Source organism: Anarrhichthys ocellatus, unplaced genomic scaffold (assembly GCF_004355925.1).
Source record: "Anarrhichthys ocellatus isolate YVR2014 unplaced genomic scaffold, GSC_Weel_1.0 scaffold20, whole genome shotgun sequence".
Lineage (NCBI taxonomy): Eukaryota > Metazoa > Chordata > Actinopteri > Perciformes > Anarhichadidae > Anarrhichthys > Anarrhichthys ocellatus.
In genome coordinates this window covers 3519081-3540658 of record NW_022280050.1, presented here as the reverse complement: position 1 = coordinate 3540658, position 21578 = coordinate 3519081, and the positions used below count along the sequence as shown (strand labels likewise).

Below are 21578 nucleotides of genomic sequence, written 5' to 3'. Positions count from 1 at the left end.
AGTGGAATCTAGTGATATTTTGGAAGATAAAGTTTGTGTAAAGTGTGGGAAGGCAGCTAACTTCATGTCTAGATTCTTATCTGTTAAGGTTGTTTACCACACTCAGTAGTGTCACAGTTCTGTACAGTTCTCTGTTGTCTACTGAGCTTGATTTTCAATTGTATACAGTACCAGTATGGTGTAGTTATTTCAGTACAATTGCCACAAGCATTAAAAAGAGTTACAGTGGACTACAATATTGTTTTGTATTGAATTAAACATATCTGCTGGAGTAAATCAGTGTATATGGCTTTAATAGCTAAAAGCATGGAGGCCTCTCTAACAAATTATCTTGATAACCTCACAAAGTTCCTCACTGTGCTCCACAGTTTATTAAAATGTACTGGACATTAGGACATAGCAGGCTAAAATGGCTTTAAAGTGTCTGTATGACTATTTGCCACAGCTCCTACTACATAACTGCAGCAACAAAATAAGTGGTACTTTAAAAATGAGCTGGTTTCAACTAAATGTAAGGCCCTGTCTGAGGTTTTTTTTTTTTTTTTTTTGTAATGCCGCAGTCTTTGTAGCCTTGCAGACTTGCCTCAGGACAAGTCCTATCCTGAAGACATTACCCACCCGGCATGATGTGTGGACACTCGTGAGCATTGGGCTTGCTCCATCATGCAGGCAATTTTTTTTATGATGTTCATTGATTCCTCTCCACCCCTCACACCCAGGGGAAAAGACTTGAACTGAGAATTGATTCTCATCATTATTGGTCCCAATCTCCCCCGCTGCACCTGAACTCACAGACTTGCAAAAAGGTCAGAGAAATTACCTCTACCGTCTCTGTGTCAGAAGGATTTAGCTGCTTGTGCCTCTATTGATTTGTGATTTTGATGCATTTTTTATATTTCAGCCTACTTTTTGCTCGATATGTGATTTTTTTTTTTTTTTTTTTTTTTTGGCAGATGCACCCATCGGGGCACATTTGCATTCCTGTTTGGCTAGGGCAGCCGCTGTGCGGTTGATGCTTTGAACATGCTCCCAGATGTGCTTATTCTAGTGTAGTGGTTCATTTGAGAAACTTGGTTAATTAGTGTGTCTGTATTTGAGTGGGGCTCTGTTGTGTTTTACTCCTTCGAGTCTACACACATATCTCTGAATGTGTAAATGAATGATTGTGGATAATAATCCAGTGTTAATTTGTGTTTGTGTGTGTGTGTGTGTGTGTGTGTGTGTGTGTGTGTGTGTGTTTGCTTGCATAATTGTGTTCCAAGGAGCTCTCAGCCATCTCCAGCGTTTTTGACTGAATTTTTGGCATCATTTATTTCCTGTACCATTAAGCATCAAATAACAAATAACTTCTTAGTCTTTGCTGTGTCTCTGTGCTTTCTCAATAGTGTATCATATTTATGTTCTTTCTTCTTTTAAATTAATGGATGGATTGAATGATTTTTTTTTTTTCAAGAAGCCCTGCCAAAAGCTACAGTCGGAACAAAGGATGATACACTGCAAAGTGGTGATTTTGTAATCATATCAATTTGATATCCATGATGGAATGTATGTGGCTTTAAAAATATATATATTTTCAGCCTTGGTGGCAACTGCTGCTCATATTAACCCAGCTGTTTTCTTCTACTTCCTCCTACTGATTGAAGCCTATAGATAGGTGGCAGAAACACAGATGGTATGGAATTAAAAAAATAGGTTACAGCTGAATTTGACTTCCGGTTTCAGTCCAGAAAGAGTTACTCTTTCCAAGTCGGTTGAACAACATTCTGACCTGAGGTAAAATGTGTTTAAAGACAGGTTGTGGAAATTTACTGGGGTGTCATGTTTAAAGGCATTTGTGCGGAAAATATTTGTCTTTTGTTTCAGTTTTGTCACTCTGTAATAAAAATGAACATATTGCTCTTGCAAAACACCGATTTGTCTTACCTGCCCTGAACACATTCCTGACACATTTTGCATATTTTCTGTTCCTTCAAGGCACCGTGTGGCAACAACTTAAATACATCTTTCACCGTCTCCTGCTAAGTTTTGGTGAAGAAAAAGATGGTGTGTATGCATGTGTGTCCACAGATGCAGGGTATACTTGCATCCCCAGGAGTTTTCTCAGATCAATAGGTGGGGGACAGGGCAGTCATCGATCAGCTCAGTGCATGGAGGCTAATTTATGCTACTGCTCCGGCGATCCCTCTGCACCGAGGCACCGGGGCGTGAAATTCAAATTATTATTACAGCCAGGCAATTCCATTATCTGGGGGAAGGATATGTTGCTCTGCCACATATTGGCTGTCTTCCTTGTGTAAAGGGAAAGTGAAGGAGAGTAGAGATAGGGGCCAAGGCTTGCCCTCTGTGGCCATGGCAGTGTGTGTGGGGGGGGGGGGGTTACCAACTTCATCATGGTGGCCTCAGTTCTCCCCCCCTTACTCACAATCAACAGAAATAAAGCAGTCCGACTCCCCCAGGCTCCGCCCTCCCCTGAACTGTATGCCTATCTCTACGGATGAAGTTGCCACTTCAAGAACCTCATCAGTGCCTATGTCATGTCCCGGCGATGCAGCGACAGGTCTTTACTACGCACATGCAGAGAGCGTTGTTCAGCAGCCACCAGCCTGCCCGGCATTGCGAGCACTTCCCAAGATACAACCCAAGCAGCAGTGGCTTGACCGTTTAGCTTTGCCACAGCCCTCTATATATTCGTGGCAGGGGAGTACTGAGAAAGGAATCCAGCCCTGGACCTGCCCTACATTTGCACTTGCTTTGGTTGACTGAAAATTGATTGGTGTACCAGCATGAAAGCAACATCTTTGCCCCTTGTGCTGGCACAATAACCAAAGACACAACACACATGCCATAAACAGCACAGTGATATGCAGAAGTACTCTATACTAATTGATGATGCAACAACCATGGTCCCTTTTTGTCATGTTTTGGGGAGCCCTCTCTCAGAGACGCAGTGCTGTGGCACACTTGTATCTAGACTTGTTGACATTGGGTATGACTTTCTGAAATAGACAAAGAGATTATGAAAAGGGGTAAAAGAACCACAGAGACACAAAGTTACTACAAAAAGACACAAAGCAATGGCAAAGAGATGTAAATGACTACACAAAGGAGCAAAACAACCACAAAGAGACACAACATGACTGCAAGGAGACACGAAATAACTACAAAGAGATGCAAAACAAGAACAAAAAGGGGCAAAACCACCACAGACAAAATTTACCTACAAAAGACCAAACAATACAATACAACTTTAGAGTTTCTGCCTTGCTCCTATAGGGCATTGCAGTGATGACCGCAGTTGATCTGTGATCCGTACTTTGAGTTTTGTGTTGTTATGCAAATAACAACTATTGATGACGAATAACATTGTATATTTTTGACTGTTTACACTGACTTCAGAGTGGTTGAAATGTTTTTTTCAGGATGTTGGTGAAATACATTGTCTGGAGCCTTGTATAACAGTGGCTTTAAACAAGCAACAACAAAATGATTTATATTGGTCGATATGGCTCATCAACAATTGGCAATCAAAAAAACGTGATTGTTAAAAGTTATGTTTGCTCCTATTTTTCTGCTGATCCGATCTGTGACTCAAAAACCGTGACACGATCCGGGCGGCAACAAGCACTCCTAGTGCCCATGGGCCCATTGTCTCATAATCCGCCCATGCCTATCCTTGTGATCCTGTAGATCTCTGTGCTGCTGATACAATGGATGCGGGGTTAACCCATGATGGCTATATCTACATCCTTTACTGTATCAGAGTGCGCCAAACCAGTACTGTATATGCAAATTAAAGTGCACTGCTCTGCAGGGGAGAGTGGGAAAGACTAGTGCGCCCATTAGAGAGCTCCAGCTCTGTTCATCAAACTAGGGTTAATATGTGTAACCTTTGTTCGTTTAAGTGGCACCTGGGGAGATCTCACTGGCTGTAAGAGGAGTATATTGTAGCCTTTGGGGCCTTTAACCTCAGCCTAATATTAGTGCTTTTGTCAGTGAGGGGCAATCAAATAAAGTGCAATTGAGTAACTAATGAAAAAAGAAGTAATTTTAGCATAATCCGTTATATTAGATATATCGTCCACTATCAGATGAGAAATAGTGATGAAACTTCACCCGTTAGAACTCCACTAAGGCCAAGGTTCATTTCCCTCCCTTGACAGACTGACCAGTAGCCATTGTCTTGACCAGCTGTTCTTTTTGACAATTTTGTCATGAGGTCCCTATAATAGCCACTCCTGCCCGACTGTGAGTTCTTTGCCTCCCCTGTCTCCGTAAACTGTGTCAAATGTACCGACTTTGGCCATTAATACCTCTGCTGCTTTGATTCGTCCAGCACAAATACAACACAAGGCCGTCTTTCTATGTGATCTCCTTATTATTCAGAAGAGAGCAACCTTGAATTTTGGGGCACGGTAAGATACTTTTGCAATTAGTGGTGAGTTTTATTTTTCTCTTTTAAGTCATAAGCCAAAAAGCCATTACTGACCACACAGTTGTGCGTGGTACTGTCCTGCTGATAAGGACAACAGATCAGAAACTCATTTGGGTCATTTTGAAGGCATTGACAAAGGACATCCTTTGGCAGAGGGAGATTAACTGAGAAGAAGCAGGAGGTAAAAAAAAGTAGGACAGATAAGAAAACTGTAGAGGTGGAGGGACTTTAGAGAGACTCATTAACACCAAGTACAACGAGTACTGGACAGCGGGTTGCTCAATGTTCAAATGAAGGGGTTTGTTTTTTGGCCCTGAGTCACAATTAATTAGCACTGCAAGGGGCGTCAACACTGCTCTGCATCTACAGCTCTAAATGGAAACAAAAATGGAAAAGAAAAGAAAAAGAGATGAAAAAGAAAAAAAGCAAATTAGAGAACCAGACTCATAAACACAATTCTGAAATTGCTCCGAGATGCATATCACTGATGCTGAAGGGCATGGCCGTGTTCTTTCCTGACATTCTCCTTTGGTTGAGTTTTGGGCAATCCACATCTCATATGAAAATGTTCTCAGAGGCAACTTTCTAAAGTGACAGCATGCTTCAAAGTCTTTGTTTTGTCTCCACCTCAAATATTTTTTCAAGGCCTGAATTATTGGAGGACATGCCAAAAGGGTAGCGTCCTCTGACAGTGACATGAGCTTCAGGCAAAACAGTTGCCAATTGCTTACCCAAGAGAGGTTTTACTAGCGATTATCATGCCAGTGATGTTCTTTCTTTTTGAAGCTGTTTAAGACAAAAATCAAGCGTTTCAACCGACAATTGAAAGCACTTGTTGATACAGTGGTTTGCCTCATCTTCCCCCCTCGATATTTACTTCATCAGAATCGATCGCCTGTGGCTCTGAAGTCTATTGGAGCAATCGGTGAATCCATTCAAAACTCACCCAGATACTGTATGGATAAACACTTATTTGTAGATGATTGCACATGAACAGGGTTGCCTTAAATTATGCACATGTGCATCACTTATTCATGAGATTTACAGTGGGAAGTAAACCTTATTCTTCTCTGCGTGGAAAAGCCAACAAACATTTAGATCATAGGACACCTAAAATATTACTACAATCCAAATCATTTAAAAGTATTTAAGATGGAACATTTTTCAATCTGCACATTTTCTGGTTGGGCAATGGTTGCTACATTTCTACAAGACCAAAGAACAAGCATTTTAAGGTGGTCAACCATTTATGTACATTGTCTTTGTGTGACATTTACCCATGGTTTCCTAAATGGGTTTGACCTCTTTCTCACTCCCATGGGTTTCCTTTCCATGACAGCCAGCCACAGAGAATAGGTGTTAAGGCAGCAGCTGGCAGGGCGGGCCTTTTTTTCTTACCTAGTGATTGATTCCCCCAGTCTCACTGCCCTGGATGGGTTAAACATCACCAGGACCTCTGTTACAGAGAGATTGCATTTAGCTGCTGCTGCCAAACCAAATAGGCTACCAGTCTGTCTGGTAAAGGAAGAATGAGAGAACGAAGAAAGGGAGGCAGAAAGAAAGAAAGAAGGAGGTAAAGAGACATTTGGTTGTTACCTGCTGCAACCATATGTACTCCTACTAACTATTTTTGGTTTTTTAGCTGGGATTTATAAAGATAAATGATTAGCTCACTGCTAATAAATTGACTGGAGTACTTTGCTTGGTTTCCTTGTGAAACATTTTTTGCATCAATTTACTGAAACAGACATTCAATCAAATGATATCTGCCAAGCGTGTTTGCGATCAACAACAGACTCCAAAGAAAAAACAAAAGCTGAATGTTATTACATCAACATTATTATCCAGGTGGAGTTTATGTTAACATATATATATATATATATATATATATATAAAGCAAGGAATGTCTGTCTAACTGTCTGTCTGTGGGTATGTCCTTTGCATACCTCAAGAACCCTTCATGCGATCTACTTTGGTGGGTGTTTTGCTAGGGACCCAATTTGGTGTAGTTTGGACACATGACACAATCAATATTAATCAACTTTGACGAAACAAGTGAGCAGCTCTCTGTGCAGCAGTAGGGGCAGGGCTTCAGTGCTCTGCAGACTGAGTCGAGCATGTCGTACATTGCCACACTGGAAGCAGAACTGAGTTTGTTTCAGCTGTGAGTAAGCTGCGACTTTGTTCCCTCGTGAGTAAGAGTGTATTTCTCCCTATGAATTGATGGTAACATATAACACTAATAATGTTACCGCCTTATTAAATCCATGCTGTACTTCATAACCATGGGGGGGGGGGGGGTGTGTGTATGTTAAAGCCACTGGCTATTAGGCCCATTTGGAAATTACTCTACTAAGTGCATTACAGCAACCTGGGTGGTTTTTTTTTTAGGGGCGGATTCAGCCTATACAAATACCATCTGGCTTTACTTTTCACCCTCTCTCTCTGCCAATCTTGTTATTGGCAGTGGAAGTACTTAAAACTTTTCCAAATCAAACTGCACAGTAAAAGTCCCGCAGTTTGCCTACTTCAATTGAAGAGTGAAATAGCACGATGTTAAATTTAACGTCAAGGTGGAGCTTTCAATTCGAATATGATGCTGGATAGTTTAAAGAGTAATAATGTATTATATTAGAACTGTTACATTTTCTGAATCTGCTACTTGACCAGTTATATTTGTCTGGCAGGTTAATGTAGTACTGCAATGTTTAAAAGTACACAGTAAGAAGTATACAGTTGAGATGCGTACGTTTTCTGACCATAAGTAGCCGAGACTTGGGTGTGTGACGCCACTGTGTCACGACAGGTGTATTGCTGAAGACCCAAGGGAGCTCACTGTCGAGTGTGAAGTTGTGTGTATGAGCGGTTCTCGACAAAGCTGCAAGCCGCAACACCACAGGCCAGTTTTCAACAGGCGTGTTTTAAACTGGCACTACTTTAGTCATTTACAAAGAATATCCGCACTTGATCAATGTATCAGTTCTGTCCGTCCATTAAGATTGCATGCAAGCACAGTAAATGCAGAATGACATCCTATCATCTAATGTCGTCTTTTTTTCTGTCTTGCAGGTAATGTGCTAGTGGGTGCAGCTGTGATGACCGCATATGTGATGAGTAACACAGCTTTACTTCATGGATCCCAGATTAAAATGCACTGTGAGCAGGACAAACACTGAATACATGCTGTGCATTGACAACACATGCACAACCCATACAAACACATGACTCAGATGTGAGACTCGCGTAGAACATGGATATGCATGTACATTGAACAAACAGTACATGAGGTCACATGAATACATTAATGTGTCAAGACCTGGTATGTGAGTAGCAATCAATGGAAAATATTCAACACTTTACATTTATATACAATTTACATTTATATGCAAGCCTGTCATGGGCAGCCCACTGCTCCCTGATACAGGGATGGGTCAAATGCAGAGACACATTTCCCCCTTAACGGGATAAATATAGTATAATAAAAAAAAAAAAAAATGATGATGTAAATACAGTGAAGATGTTCACACAACATAACAAAACACATTCCAGATCGCCTGAGATTGACCTTCATTATGTTGTTTTCTTTTCTTTTGTGATCTACTTGTTATAAATGGAAGATCATTGATATAACCTTGCATATGTATGTATGTATATATATATACTGTATATACACACACACACACACACACTAACGTACTGCTCAACACTATTCACTCTAGACACCAATAGTGAAAGCAAACATTAGCAATCTGTGTGTAAAGCTTCTCTTCATGCTGGTGGTTGGGACGGTATTTAAGTTGGTCGACTGCCTTCGCCGAGGTGAATAATGTTGTTCACCATGCAGTGCTCGCACTAGAATAGTAAATAATAAATGGACACCCATACTAAACATGCAGTCGTGGGAGTGCCACACTCACATTTTCAGCATTAACTGCCAGAGTTGCGCAACTGTTTTTTTGTTTTTTTTTCAAACCTGTGTAACTGGTTGAAGGTACAGTGTGGCTGGCTTGACTTGCACAAGCTTAACCTTTTTTTTTACGTCACATGTGCCTTTGCTCTTATGTCTACGGTTGTCTTTGTAATTGTTCACTTGCCCTCTTGGGCTCACCTACAGACAAGGCAGGCCTGCTTTTCTTTTGAGTTGCAATTCTAAATCCATGCTAACATGCAAGAAAAATAGGTCACACTTAGGTCACAGGAGAGGAGGGGCAGAGGATTTGTTATCCAGTTTCTATCTCCATTACTTTATGCAGGTGCTGCAGAGAATACGAGTAGGTGTATGTACAGAGACCGACTGTAGGTGGATGAAGACAGGCAGGGTGATTAGATTGAGCTGATCTGAGGTTGAGCAGTCCTGGAGGTTGCTACTCTGCCTAATAAGGAATGGATGAAAGCAAAGACAGGACAAAGGAAAAGAGGAAAAAAATGTAACACAAAAGAAATGCAATATTCAAAGTTGGCACTTAAAATCCAGCCCCACTTGTTAGTTGATGCTGAATTGTACTAGCCATTTAAAACTCACTGTTGTAGGTTATAGGTGCGGTGTAAATGTGACTTTTGTGTCCGCGCCCTAAGTATGGAGCTACATTCAGCACAAATTCCTTAATTCCTTAATTAACATCTTAAGTATCTTGTTTGTTTAATCCATACACAAAAGAAATGTCTTCCCGCACAGTGACAGGGTACCGTGACTTCCTCGAATCTCTGCTTGTTGCCTGGCAACCTCATGATGAAGAAAATAATCCAGGAAGTATTGGTTAAATAAACAAAATACAACATGTTAATTAGTAAGCTTTACTATTTTAGGCATTGGTAGGTGCATTTTTGAGCTTTGCACAGTGCCAAGCAAGCTGTTTCCCACTAGTTCAGTCTTTATGCCAAGCTAAGCTAATCACCCTCTGGCTCTAGCTCCATACTTAATGCAAACACATCTTTGCATTTCAATTTCAGAAAGAAAGAAAATGAATCCCTAATATCCGAAAATGTAAACCGATTCTAAAACAAAAAAGCAGCAGAATGGGTTAAAATAACAATGGCTATCTGTTGAGTGGCTGGTAGATTTAAAATCCACCTGCCGTAAAAAATGTATTTCCAACCCTGGTTTATATATATTTGCATATAATACATATTATACTGCATTCAAATGTTGGTAGAAGTGTTTGTTTGCATTACTTAGGCAATTTGCTCATGATGAGGTCAAGGCAGTGCAAATTCCTACTTGCCTTCAAACCTATCGGTCTTCTGCTTGGAATATTAAATCGACAGGGGTTGGTGTGCATTTTTACCATCTTAAAGTTCTGTAAACAGAATCTTAACTCTTATCCTGCGCCACACAGCCTCCCTGCATCGATGCATTTACTGCAGAGTGTGATTGATAACCTGACATTGAGATCCTCTTCCATTGGCTTAACTAGCTCAGAAGGCCGCCCCTGCATAAACCTGCTGTATATGATCGTCAGTATCTTATCTTTGAAAGCCTGGTGTTTTGTCTCAGAGTGGTCTTGGAGTTGATTCAACATGTGCTGCTGTTTGGAGTTATCACTTGCTCCTCCTGTCGGCATCATCACAAGCTGACCAGGGGTTGTCACTGGTGCTTACAGTAAAGAGAGGTGTACATTACATAGCTGACGGATTAGCCCTGCCTCAACCCGGACACAAAGGATGTTACGGATACGTTGTAAGAGTAGAAAAAGGTGGCGTTGTGCATTCTGTCTCACAATATTGATTTTTGCAATGATATAGATTGATCCTGCCCACACACCCTTTATCAGTCAAAACATGTTGAGTAAAAAGGTTTCTATACTTTTACATATGGTGTTTCATGACACACGCCCACACACACAATAAGGTGTTGTGTAACATTCAAATGCCGTTGTCTTATGAGAATCCCATTTTACACATTGGGTACTTGTTGAATGTAGGACTTTTGTTTTTGCTTAAAATGCTCGTTGAGGGGAGATTCCTCCGACAAGTCCATCTGTACAACATGCTTCTTTTCTTTTGTCGTTGCATTTCTGCTTCTTTGGTTTATTGTGCAAAAATAACTGCAATAACGATAACAACTCAAATTTACTGCATTTTCGTTAAGTAAATTCTGTTGATTCTATTTCATGTACTCAAAGTGAAGTTGCAAATCTTTCACACATTTGCTTACAATTCATTGACGTGGTGTACTGGAACTGGATCACAATTTCATTTTTATGAGTAAGCTATGGATTTCCAAAATCTTTTGGTTTCATTTGATTTCATTAATTTACTTTTTTTCAAAATATTTATACAGAAGGGAAATCTATTTTACGTAAACAACTTTGTTCAACGGTGCAACCAAAACATCAAGCTATTATATATAGAACAAATCTAGTCCTTATCTTAACAACAACAGTGTGAGTTTTTTTGACAGAGATAAAACACCAAACACTGATCTGAAGTCTGTTCTTTGTGTCTATAATAAGATAAGATAATATGTACATTATTCTGCCCTATGGGAAATAGTGGTACATGAAGCAGCAATCAACTTAAAACAATACGTAATCAAAGACAGTAATAAATTACATGCAAAGACGAAGAAGATAATACAAACAATACAAAGAAGAAAGGTAGCTAAAATATTGTGCATGCCTTGTAAGAAATACATCGGCATTATACAAATTATGAAATAGATAGTACAACAATTAAAGCCATATAACTATCGATGTTGGAAGGAAAGCTTGAAGCATTTGTTTTTGCATCTATTGGCTCTGAAACATTTACCTGAGGGTAGTAGTTTCTATTCACAATGCAGAATGTAGGACAGGTCCTTCAGAATTACGTGTACATGTCTAACAGCAGTCATAGATAGAGTGAAGCGATGGATATTCCTTACTTCCTATACTTCCAATGCTGCTTTCTCAAAAGCAATGTTTGTGCGTGTGTGTGCGAGTAGGTGTGTAGGTGTGTAGGTGTGTCAAAGTGGTAATCCCAGTCCTTTTAGCTTATGAAGATGTCAATATACAACCTGCAGTTACATTGTTGACGGTTGGCATAGTTACCTGGCATTTAGCCAGTAGACGTTGCGTGTATGTGTGTACGTGTGTGTGTGTGTGTGTGTGTGTGTGTGTGTGTGTTTGCTGAAAAGTAAAGACTAAGTGTTCTAAGCCCCGCTGCCTCAGCAGAAGCGGTGAGGCAGAAAGAGGACTGAGCAGTGTTTTACATCCTGCGAGAAAAAGTATGTATAAAAAAAATTAATGAGGGTGAGAAAGAGAGAGACGGGGAGAGAGAAGAGACAAAGTAAACACAATCATAGCGAGTCAATTTGCTTTGATTTGATCTTCAGTCTCATCTGGAATTTAAAACATACTGTAGTTTGAGGTGATGTTTAATATCACTGCATGATTAAGACTGCTATATAGGGTGCTGGGAATAATGTGGCAAATGCCTCATGCGTTGGTACATATAGTACGGGTTTGTGCAATGAATAAATTGTCTCCTCATTATGCTGAGCTCAGGAGAAAATCTATGATGGCCTAATGTTGGCATAAGAAAGAGAAATAGAGTGAAGACTATGAGCAACACTGTTAAACCAGTTAGTTCTGATAGTGAAACATAATTAGTCTTATTGTGTGCACAGACAAACATAAAAGCTTGCATACACACTCACAGCATTTCCAACCCTTGTTGCCTGCATTGTTGTATTTCATTACACATCTCACACACATACACACACACACACACACACACACACACACCATTTATCAAATACGTCTACTTCAAACTTAGTGACAGAGTGCAGAATCCGGACCAATTATTCAAACTTACATGGCAGGGAGACAGATCTGTCAAATGTATTAAAAAATGTCTCCCCGTCTCCCCGTCGCTCCCTCTCTCTCTCTGTCTCTCTCTCTCTCTCTGTCCTGTTCCTGCTATGAATTCACCTACATCACTCTTCACCTTACACCCATCACCTCTATCCTCCACACTCACATACACACACATGTGCTCATATTCTGCCTTTCAAGGGGGAATTTTCTTCTTAATGTTCTTTCCTTTTTTTTTAATCTGCCACAACATCAAAGGTATGGCCTCCCTATTGGCGAGGAAAGCAGTGTTTTGCAGAGGTGTGTGACAATGAGAAGTCACTTGGACCTTGGGTTGCCCTCGCTCCCTATTCAACCGACCTGTTACTCATTAGTGCTGACCCATGGTTGGCTGGTGTGGAGAAGGTAAAGGGAAAGGTCATGACCTGAGTGGCAGCCAGTTGTATGTCTGACTGGACTGAATAACTATATAAGGGGACAGGAGCAGGTGACAGAGCCAACAGTCACACCGATTCTAATTGGTCCTTAGAATGAAAACACATATAAGGGATATAAAAATACATGCACAAGTTGATACTTATGTTACGTGGACTTATGCATCCAACACACACCGTAATAATATGTGCATTTTACGTTATCAAGCATGCCTTTAATTGTGCATAACACCTAACCCGCACACACACACACAATAAACAACATATTATAGTGTAGTTGTGGCATTATTGCAATACCAGACAGAAATTACAAGCAAGTACTGCTTTTACACGATGCGCTTCAATCCAATATGTGAAGTAAGCAATTGTTTTTTTTTCTTTTCTTGTTTTTGTCTTCTCTGCAACCCTAGTGGCCGATCACACTTCCTGTCACACTCGCATGACTCCACCTGTGAAACTGTTCCTGGAAATTGCTTTTTTGTATCATTCAATTGGAGGTGAAAGCAATGTTTTGATGGTAAAGTTCAGTTTGAGTGTAGTTTTTTTTAGTCTAAAATATGGTTTAAATCTGAATAGTTATAGATTGCTCTGGTAATTTTATGTATTTTCGGTCTTAGTTAGTTTATCTAACGGTGACGATACAGATGTTTGCTTTAACTTCATTTTGGTCTTGTCTAAAGTGTTTTGATCTTTATCCGAATATCTTTCCATTTTGGAACATATTTTAAATGACCTCTATTTATGAAATTGAGTATACAGTTCAATGTTTTTAAAAGTGTTCTCCTTGACTGTTGGTTAAGGCAGTGTGTAGCAAAGGGCAAGAATAGCAGGAGTCTATCCCTGTGGGGAATTAGGTCTATATGTGAGCTGAAAGTGATTTTCAGCAAGAAAACATGGTTAGATATTTAAGCAATACAGAATATCAATGTTAAAATTGATATTTTTGCTACTGAAGCTCAAGAAGAAAATTCAATAAACTGCTCGAAGAAGAGAAAGCGTGATTACCATGTTGGAATTTTCACGTCATTCATCACTGACATCTAAGCAGTTAATTCCTGCTGTTGAATAAAAGAACAGACACCTGTGCTGTCATTCTCCTGCCCAATGCATGTCACTCTGTGCTCACTTGATCACTTAATTAAGTTTGGTGTATACACAGTAGCAAGTACAGTATGTCTTTGTAAAGATCACGTAGGAGTGATGACTCAGTTTACCAGGAACTTAACTTACTAGCTGGCGGACCCGTTAACACATTTTAGTTGGATCCCCTGAAGCTGCTCCAGAGCAGATCAGCCGGGCATCGTAGGTTCCCCCGGTGTTCTACCTGAGTTGAAGGAGAGCCAGCTTTGTGATACCATAAAGCCTGACTTCAACGCAAAGCTCACTGTAAAACCATACATATCTCTGTTTCTGACACAAGCCAGTGTTCTGGGAGAGTGTGTGACGGTGCAAGTTTGTTTTTGTACTTGCATGTTTGTTTAGTTGTGATTACGTGTATGGGTGTGTTTTGTCCTGTGGTGCCAATTCCAACTAACTCCATCGAGATAATTACACCCTTGTCATCAATGGCTACCTTTCTGCAGCTCATTATGATTTGCTATGAGGCACATTATATAGCTGCTGTCGACTGATTGTGAGTAGCTCTTTGACGTCCTCCAGAGTACTTCTCAAAGATGTACAGTAGGAGCTGAGTTAGTTTTGCAACATAAACTTGTTAATACTGAAACACCATTATTCTTTAGAATTCTTCCAACATGGCCATATGCCCCTGTTGCTGCATATGGGCCGCTTTCCACCCACAGGAGCTGCTGAATCACTAGAGTGAAATATAAACTGTCTCCTAAACAGCAGTGGGCGGTATACTAAGAAAGATGGGTTTACCAAATTAGATAATCCCAGGTGTTTGGCTTCTCTCATCCCTTTGATGACTTTCAACATCACAGACCAGCCAGGTGGGTAAACAAGACATCAGCCTACAGGTTTTCTGTGTTTTGAAGTACATTTTTCTGTTCTTTATTTTTTTTTAACTTACTGCTGCTGTCTGGGCTGCAATGTGAAAAAGTCGCCAAAACTCTTAAAGAAACTGCTTACAAGTAATCCGTAGCGAGATATCATTCCAAACATAGAAAGTGAAATATTAAATTGTAAAGAAATACATCAGATTTGACTTTACTTTTTGAGCATTGGTCAGCAGTAATTGCAAGTACAAGAACACATCTCTATACTGATTCTTTTATAAATTAAGATGTGGACCAGGTCTACACTTGTCAGTGTAGACAGCTCTCTCTCTCTACCGCCAACTCCGCTTTTATTAGCTACTAACTGCTAACAATCAAAATTGAAGATTGTCTATATTATCCACAGTGTTTGCCATTATTATCTATATTGCTGTAGTAATTTGTAGCAGCCCAGTTTACTTTAATCATCATCTATTCTATTCAGATACCAATTGGCTAAAAGCGAGGGAGAGCTTTGATTTGTTTTTCTTATGAACTCCATTTTGGATATCCAACAACTTCTCTCTATATATACTGCATGTACAGAGCTTTATGGATTGTTTCACATTGTGTAACATGCAGTCGTGTCCACGGCTCTGGCTCATAATAAAGCAAAGTCAGGCTGAGCCAGGCTCAGACTGCTGCTGTTAAAGCCGCTGCCCAACTTGTGTCTTGCTTAACATATGTGCCATAAGTGCCCACTGATATCCTTACCACCTAAGAAAAAACTTTTTTTTTCTTGTCATATTAACTAATTCATGGGGGTTGAAAATCTGACAGTCCTCAGACATATACATATCAGAGTCTGCCATTCAATCTGATAGCACTGTTGTTGCCCACAGGGGCTTTAACCATCATTTTTCTCAAATGGCTTATCACTATATATAATGATTTTGTCATAAAAATGTTGAAACAGAAACAGTGTCAGAAGTGAGGAAAACTTGACACATGTGTAGAGGTAAACAATTGAGCATTGTTGCTTTGTATTTTGTGGGGCGAATGAAGCTTAATTAGAGGTTGAATTAGGCAAAATGCACGCAAACAACCATTTCAATTTTCAGCTATATATGGAAACCTTTTATCTACAAGGCCCAATTAAGGCCTCTTAGGAATCAATAACAGCAACCAGGTTTTCAGATTAAGACTATGCCATGGGTTTTGGATAAGCCTCAAGGTTGTAAAACGTCTTTAAGGTCACAAAGAACAATTTGAGTTTACCAGAAATTAGGTAACAAAATAGTAGAATACAAGTGAACAATATATCAAGTACCCTCCATGACATACTAAAATATAAGGAACATCTACACCGACAGCTATCACTTGTTTCAGTAGTAAAAAGCTAAAAAGAGAATTTAGTAAAAGGTGCATAAACTAGAGATACACTTCTGCACATCAGAGCAACTGGGACATAAAGCAAGAAACAGTTAGAGAGCGAGAGCTCATTATTTAAGAGCAAGTGCAGAAAATCCATTTTATGAGTGGGCTTTAATATGGGGATGAATTAGCATATAAGTAAACAGAACACCTAGCTTGAGCATATTCTAAGCCTCCCTAGAGACTTGTATCCTCCGGTTCTGCTTTTCACCTTGCTTGTTGTAATGAATTACCGTGGGTACAGATGTGTGCAGACACAAATCCTCCACATTGGAATGCATACCAAAGGCTGTTTGTAATGCTTTTAAATGCGCACATTGCTGCACACGTGCACCTAGAAATTGAAAAGCATAGAGCGGTTAGACTTAAATATAATAACTGAAACTGATGTTTGATTCTATCTTAAAGTGCCTGGCCCTGTATCCGATTTCATAGACAATAATGGTGGAGCCATCATTTACACATACACGTACACACGCAAGAGCAGTACATCCTTGCAACACAAACACACACACACACACACACACACACACAATTCAGCTTACATTGCACAATCAATAAATTCACTGGCCCAAACAGCGGCAGCCTCTTTTGTTTCAGCTCTACTTGCCTTTACAAGGACAGACACATTTAGATACATTACACTAGATGACAGACAGGCCAGCCTATCAAGGCCTTGCTCATATGTCCCCTTTAATGAACTAAAACAATGTGTTGTCTTGCCTGACGGAAGACAGGATGGGGTTTGAAGGAGGCTTAACAGTTGCAGGCTCAGCTAAGCAGACGCACAGCTGAGGGTTAGAATGGGTGAGAGCGGTCTGCAGGAAGAAATAAGTCCTGATCAGGTTTATTCGAGCCTCATTCTCCAACTCTTTATGAGCGTGGTCATCCACAAATGCCGACCACTATTGACAACATGCCTAAACTTTCTTTTCAGCCCTCTCAAACAGTTTTCATCTACATGTCTCCACTGTATTGTCTTACACAAGGTCTATGTCTCCCGCAGCGCAGAAGGTCTTTTCCTCCTTACAACCCTTTAGGGATTTGCCATTGTGCTCAACATACAAAGTTCTTTGTAAGGTAATGCTTGTGCAGTGCTGTTTTTTTGTTTGTTTTTTCTCCAGTGATCAGTGTCATTTTAGAAATGGTACCACTTTGTCCTTGGTCTGGGCTTGTGTGTCTGCTCCCTCCCTGTTCAGCAGCTGTGTTTACGTCTGATCTTGATACAGCTATACCTTTTCAAATGTAATCATTTATCAATAGCCTTTCAGGTTTTCAATTGATAATTTGAAGAGAATCTTTTCCTGGCGGCTAATTTATCATGTAGCCTGAATGCATTACATAGATGTAGCGGCAGCGGTTCTCTGCTCAGCCACTGAGGAGATATGGAAAGCCAATGCTGTGACATAAAAGGAGACTATCACATTTGTATGGAGCAAATCCAATCTTGGTTACTTGCACACCTGTATTCAAAAGTGAGGGGAAGCATACTGTTTTGGGAATATCATAATGATCAGAATTCTTCCTGAAAGTAGCATACTTCAATAGAAGCTTTTGGTTGACTGTGATGATAACCTTCATTGAGCTGATGATAACCTCCATTGAGCTATAATCAGTGGGAGGGGTGATTCAGAGTGACAAGTAGCCTGGGAACATGGACATGAGGAAGGTCCACCGGGAAAGAAGTGCATACAGTGCAAGACGATGTTTGACAACTGACTAATCACGCTGTTGTGTTTCTTTGACACAAAACTAGATCCAATAGAACAGACCGCTAAATGATCGATTATGGTATATAGATTTTCAGCTGGAATTTTTTTTTGCTGATGGTCAATTATCTCAAAAACCATTTGCATCATCTGTGATCAGATGGCATCACTACAGTTATTATTTATTCAGTTGCACGCTGGGGATCTACCCTCGGTCGACTCCAAAAGGCACCACATGGATGCTAAGTGGATTATGTGAACACATACTTGTAACTGCACTATTTACGACTAGGGAGGAAATTTGATTTGATACATTTTTAAATATATACAGTACTTACAATTGTAAATGCAGCCTTTGGAAAATGAAATGACACCCATATTTCTCTTTAATTTAATTACATTTTTTCTTGCTATCAAATAATCTCAGGTCTCATTTTGCTGATGCAGCTTTTTGGGGGCTTGGTATGACCAGTAGCACATGGTAGCTAATGTTAGCAATCTTAAGAAAGATATTGCTGTGTAACTGTCATTTCTAAATCAGTTCTCTGACTTTACAAATCTCCCCTACTCTACATTTTGGCATTCGCCAGTATCCTGTATTTCCAACTTGTGCCCACTGTAGTCCCTCTTTATTATATATTTTAGTATATTTTAATATATTTTTTCCCCACTTGGCATATTGTGTCTAGTAGAACTAACACATTTCCTAAATGTGTAAATACTAAACTGAATAGTCACTCAAGACTAAGGTCTTCATTTCTCACCATCTTTTAGACTATGACTTTAAAATTTATTTTCATCACAACAAAAGTTGTCAGTAAATTGCTTTAGTGAGCTCGCTTTAGATTAACAGTCAACACATTTCTGCAAAATGATACTAGAAAAATGTGTCTGTTTAAGCATGTTGGCCTTGTAATACCTAAAAAATAAGCATTCAATGTATCTCTGTGCCCCTCTGTCAGACTCGCACTGTCAGATCTAAGGGGCGTATGGGTTTGCATATAGCAGCGCAGAGGTGGACAGGGCAAACATACATCATTGATATCATTATTATATGTAATTATAGTCATTGCATGTATAGTCAAATGCATATGGGAAAATGGTGCTTGTGGCCCCTGCCGTCAATGACTGAAAAGACATAAAAGGACATGCAAAGGACAATAAAAACAACAAACCACAGAATAACAGAGTGTGTCAGATTGCACAACCACTGTTCATGATTCTGATTGCCTCAGGGCAGAAGCTGTTTTTAAGAGGCGCGATGTGTGTTTCAGTGCCATGGTTTTATTACTGCATTCATCATGTGTGGTGTTTTGGGTTATGGACAGAATATTGAAGAGATGTGGGACATATATCGAAGCTTGAGAGAATTTCCAAATGCGTGGACCAAACAGTAATTGGTGATTTTGAATATTGTATGGCCCAATTTTGTAATCATTTTCAGTTTGATTTTTTCATTCCTACTCATGTTGTCTGTTGATTAATTCAAATGTCATCCTTGTTTTCAAAATGAAAATTAACTTTGCACAATTTCAGCACACAACTCTCAACCAGGAAGCAAATGAGAAACAGTTGTCTCTCATTGAACACTATTGGTGGTTTGAGTAGCAAATTGGGCCTGTGATGATCCTGTCATTTCTTCGCTGTTGCATGTCAAAAGCCTTCAGTCTCACTCAACCACATTTATTCAATGCTAACTCCAACCCGTTTTTTTGTTGCTGTAATTACATGTGAAGTGTCTCAAATCCAATCCAACAAAACCTTTCCGTCATCTTGAAGCCGTGCGATCACGGAGGCGTGTGCTGCCGAGCACGCCAGTGTTGGCTGACGTGTTTGTCTTTGTTCATTCCTTCATCTGAAGGAAGCCTCGTCTGGCTTCCTTCCACCCTTTTAATTTGAAGGAGGCCTGACTGATACTCTTCATTTGCTGTTCAGATATGACAGTGCCCACACACACACACACACACACACACACACACACACCTAAACACACCTAAACACACACACAAGATGTGCCAGGCTGATTGTTTGTTATAGCAGCAACAGAAATGTTACATACTTCTGTTTTGTATGCATTGGTATGAGCCGGTAGGCATGCTTTTTTTTTTTTTTTTTTGCATGCGTTTCCTTTGACAAAAAACAGTGGTGTGTGTGTGCATAAACTGATGTATAGTGTATGGGCACATGCATGTACAGTATGGACTGCATGTGTGAGTGTGTGTAAGGACGGCATGATTGATAGTGCGGAGGCCTGGGTTGTTAAGCGGCGGGTTTGAGTTGACATGAAAAGTTGCCTGCTGCCATCGAACATGATGCATGTTGGTGTGATGCGGAGGGGAGATAACCCACCAATAAGGAGGTGGACAAGAGCGTTGACACTAATTCATCCATTTGACTGACTTCCTGTGTTACAAAAGCTCGGGGGGTGCGATGGTATTGTCTGCCACAAATTACCACACACTGCTTTTTCTGCAAAGGAATGAGTATGCGGAGAATGATTTTAGATAGCAAGAGCTTTGATATTGACAAAAAGCAGCATCAGAGAGGTATACAATGTGCAACGTGCGACTGCAAAGGGCTGCTAAAGGGATGTAAACAAGGTAGAGAATATTCTATTGAGAAAAAAAAAAGTGTGATGTCTCAGACAAAGAAAAAAAAATCAAACAAAAGATATATATTACAGGGAAGTGCCCTGATTTATTGCCTGGAAACTCTGGTGTTTTGTTGAGAAGATGAAGCTGCAGGTCCTGGGCTATTTCAGTAGCTAGAGACAGCTAAGTGCTGGAAGTGAGTTGCTTTTTGATGTGTGAGATTAAAGGGATTTAGCACTTGAATACCTTCTCGTCTGGACGCTCCTGAGGGTTGTCTGAAAGAGGGAAGCTAAAAGCTCCTCTCTTTCTCCTCTCTCTTCCTGTCATTCAGATGAACCTGGTGCCTCAATTAAAATAATTTCTCCCACATTATCATACTTGAATTTAAATGTCGGTGGCTACCAATATGATTCAGTTTTGTTGCATGCGCAGGCCTTGATGTGTGTTTGATGGAGAGATTGTCACACCAGTATCTTTCCCTTAAATTGTTCGCGCTTCAGGACTATACAGTATCCAGATTCAACTCTGCATATTTATGATAGTTAAAATATTTCAACTTGAGAGAGAAGTGTGTGTGATGTTGTGTTGTGAAAGCCTATTTGCATTAAAATGATCCTCCTTTCGTCACTGTCATTCAGATGTTGTTGAAACACAAATGGAAGAAAAAAATATTGCAGTCCTCTATGGGAACCTGGAGCTCTATGATTCCACATATTTATATTTCACATATAGCAGCTACAATATTAGCATTGCCTAACATTGATCGATCAGAACTCCATCCGACTAAAAGTTGTTTTTGTCTCACAGACATACTTGAGAAAGCATTTTTACAAATTTGTGACTTGCAAGATACAGCGAATACGTAGTATGTGTGTCTCAGGATGATTTTATGAACACAGCATGGACAGCGTTTGGTTTTCCGACGTTTGTTGTACTTCCAACACATGTGCAAAGCTGCAATCGTGGTTGTGTATGGCCACGGTTGATAAAACATTGTTGGTTTCCATAAAGGTATGACCCTCTTCCTCTTCGGCACGTCTAGTGCAATTGATGCAAATAAACACCTTGTGATCCCCTGGTAACATTTGGTGTAAACACAGCATAAGAATTGGAGCTGTGTCGCAGCAGAGATGTCGATGAGGATTCTTATATGCATCAGTGTGGCTGAAGGTTAAAAGACCACGGAAGGCCACACCAACAGAAGGATTCCGTGCTTAATCTGTTAACAGAGGAATTACATTGAACACA

General features: G+C 40.0%; 1 protein-coding gene across 5 annotated transcripts in view; it reads left to right on the top strand.

The window, feature by feature from the left end:
• erbb4b (erb-b2 receptor tyrosine kinase 4b) overlaps positions 1-21578 on the top strand; it is a 272516-nt gene that overhangs the window by 65628 nt on the left and 185310 nt on the right. For 3 of the 5 annotated variants that reach the window (XM_031858649.1, XM_031858648.1, XM_031858647.1), the window contains exon 2: positions 7502-7588. The exons of the other annotated variants lie outside the window; for them this stretch is intronic. In XM_031858649.1, coding sequence (XP_031714509.1) covers positions 7502-7588 — 87 coding nt within the window. The remainder of the gene's footprint in view (positions 1-7501; positions 7589-21578) is intronic. 5 annotated transcript variants of the gene reach the window in all.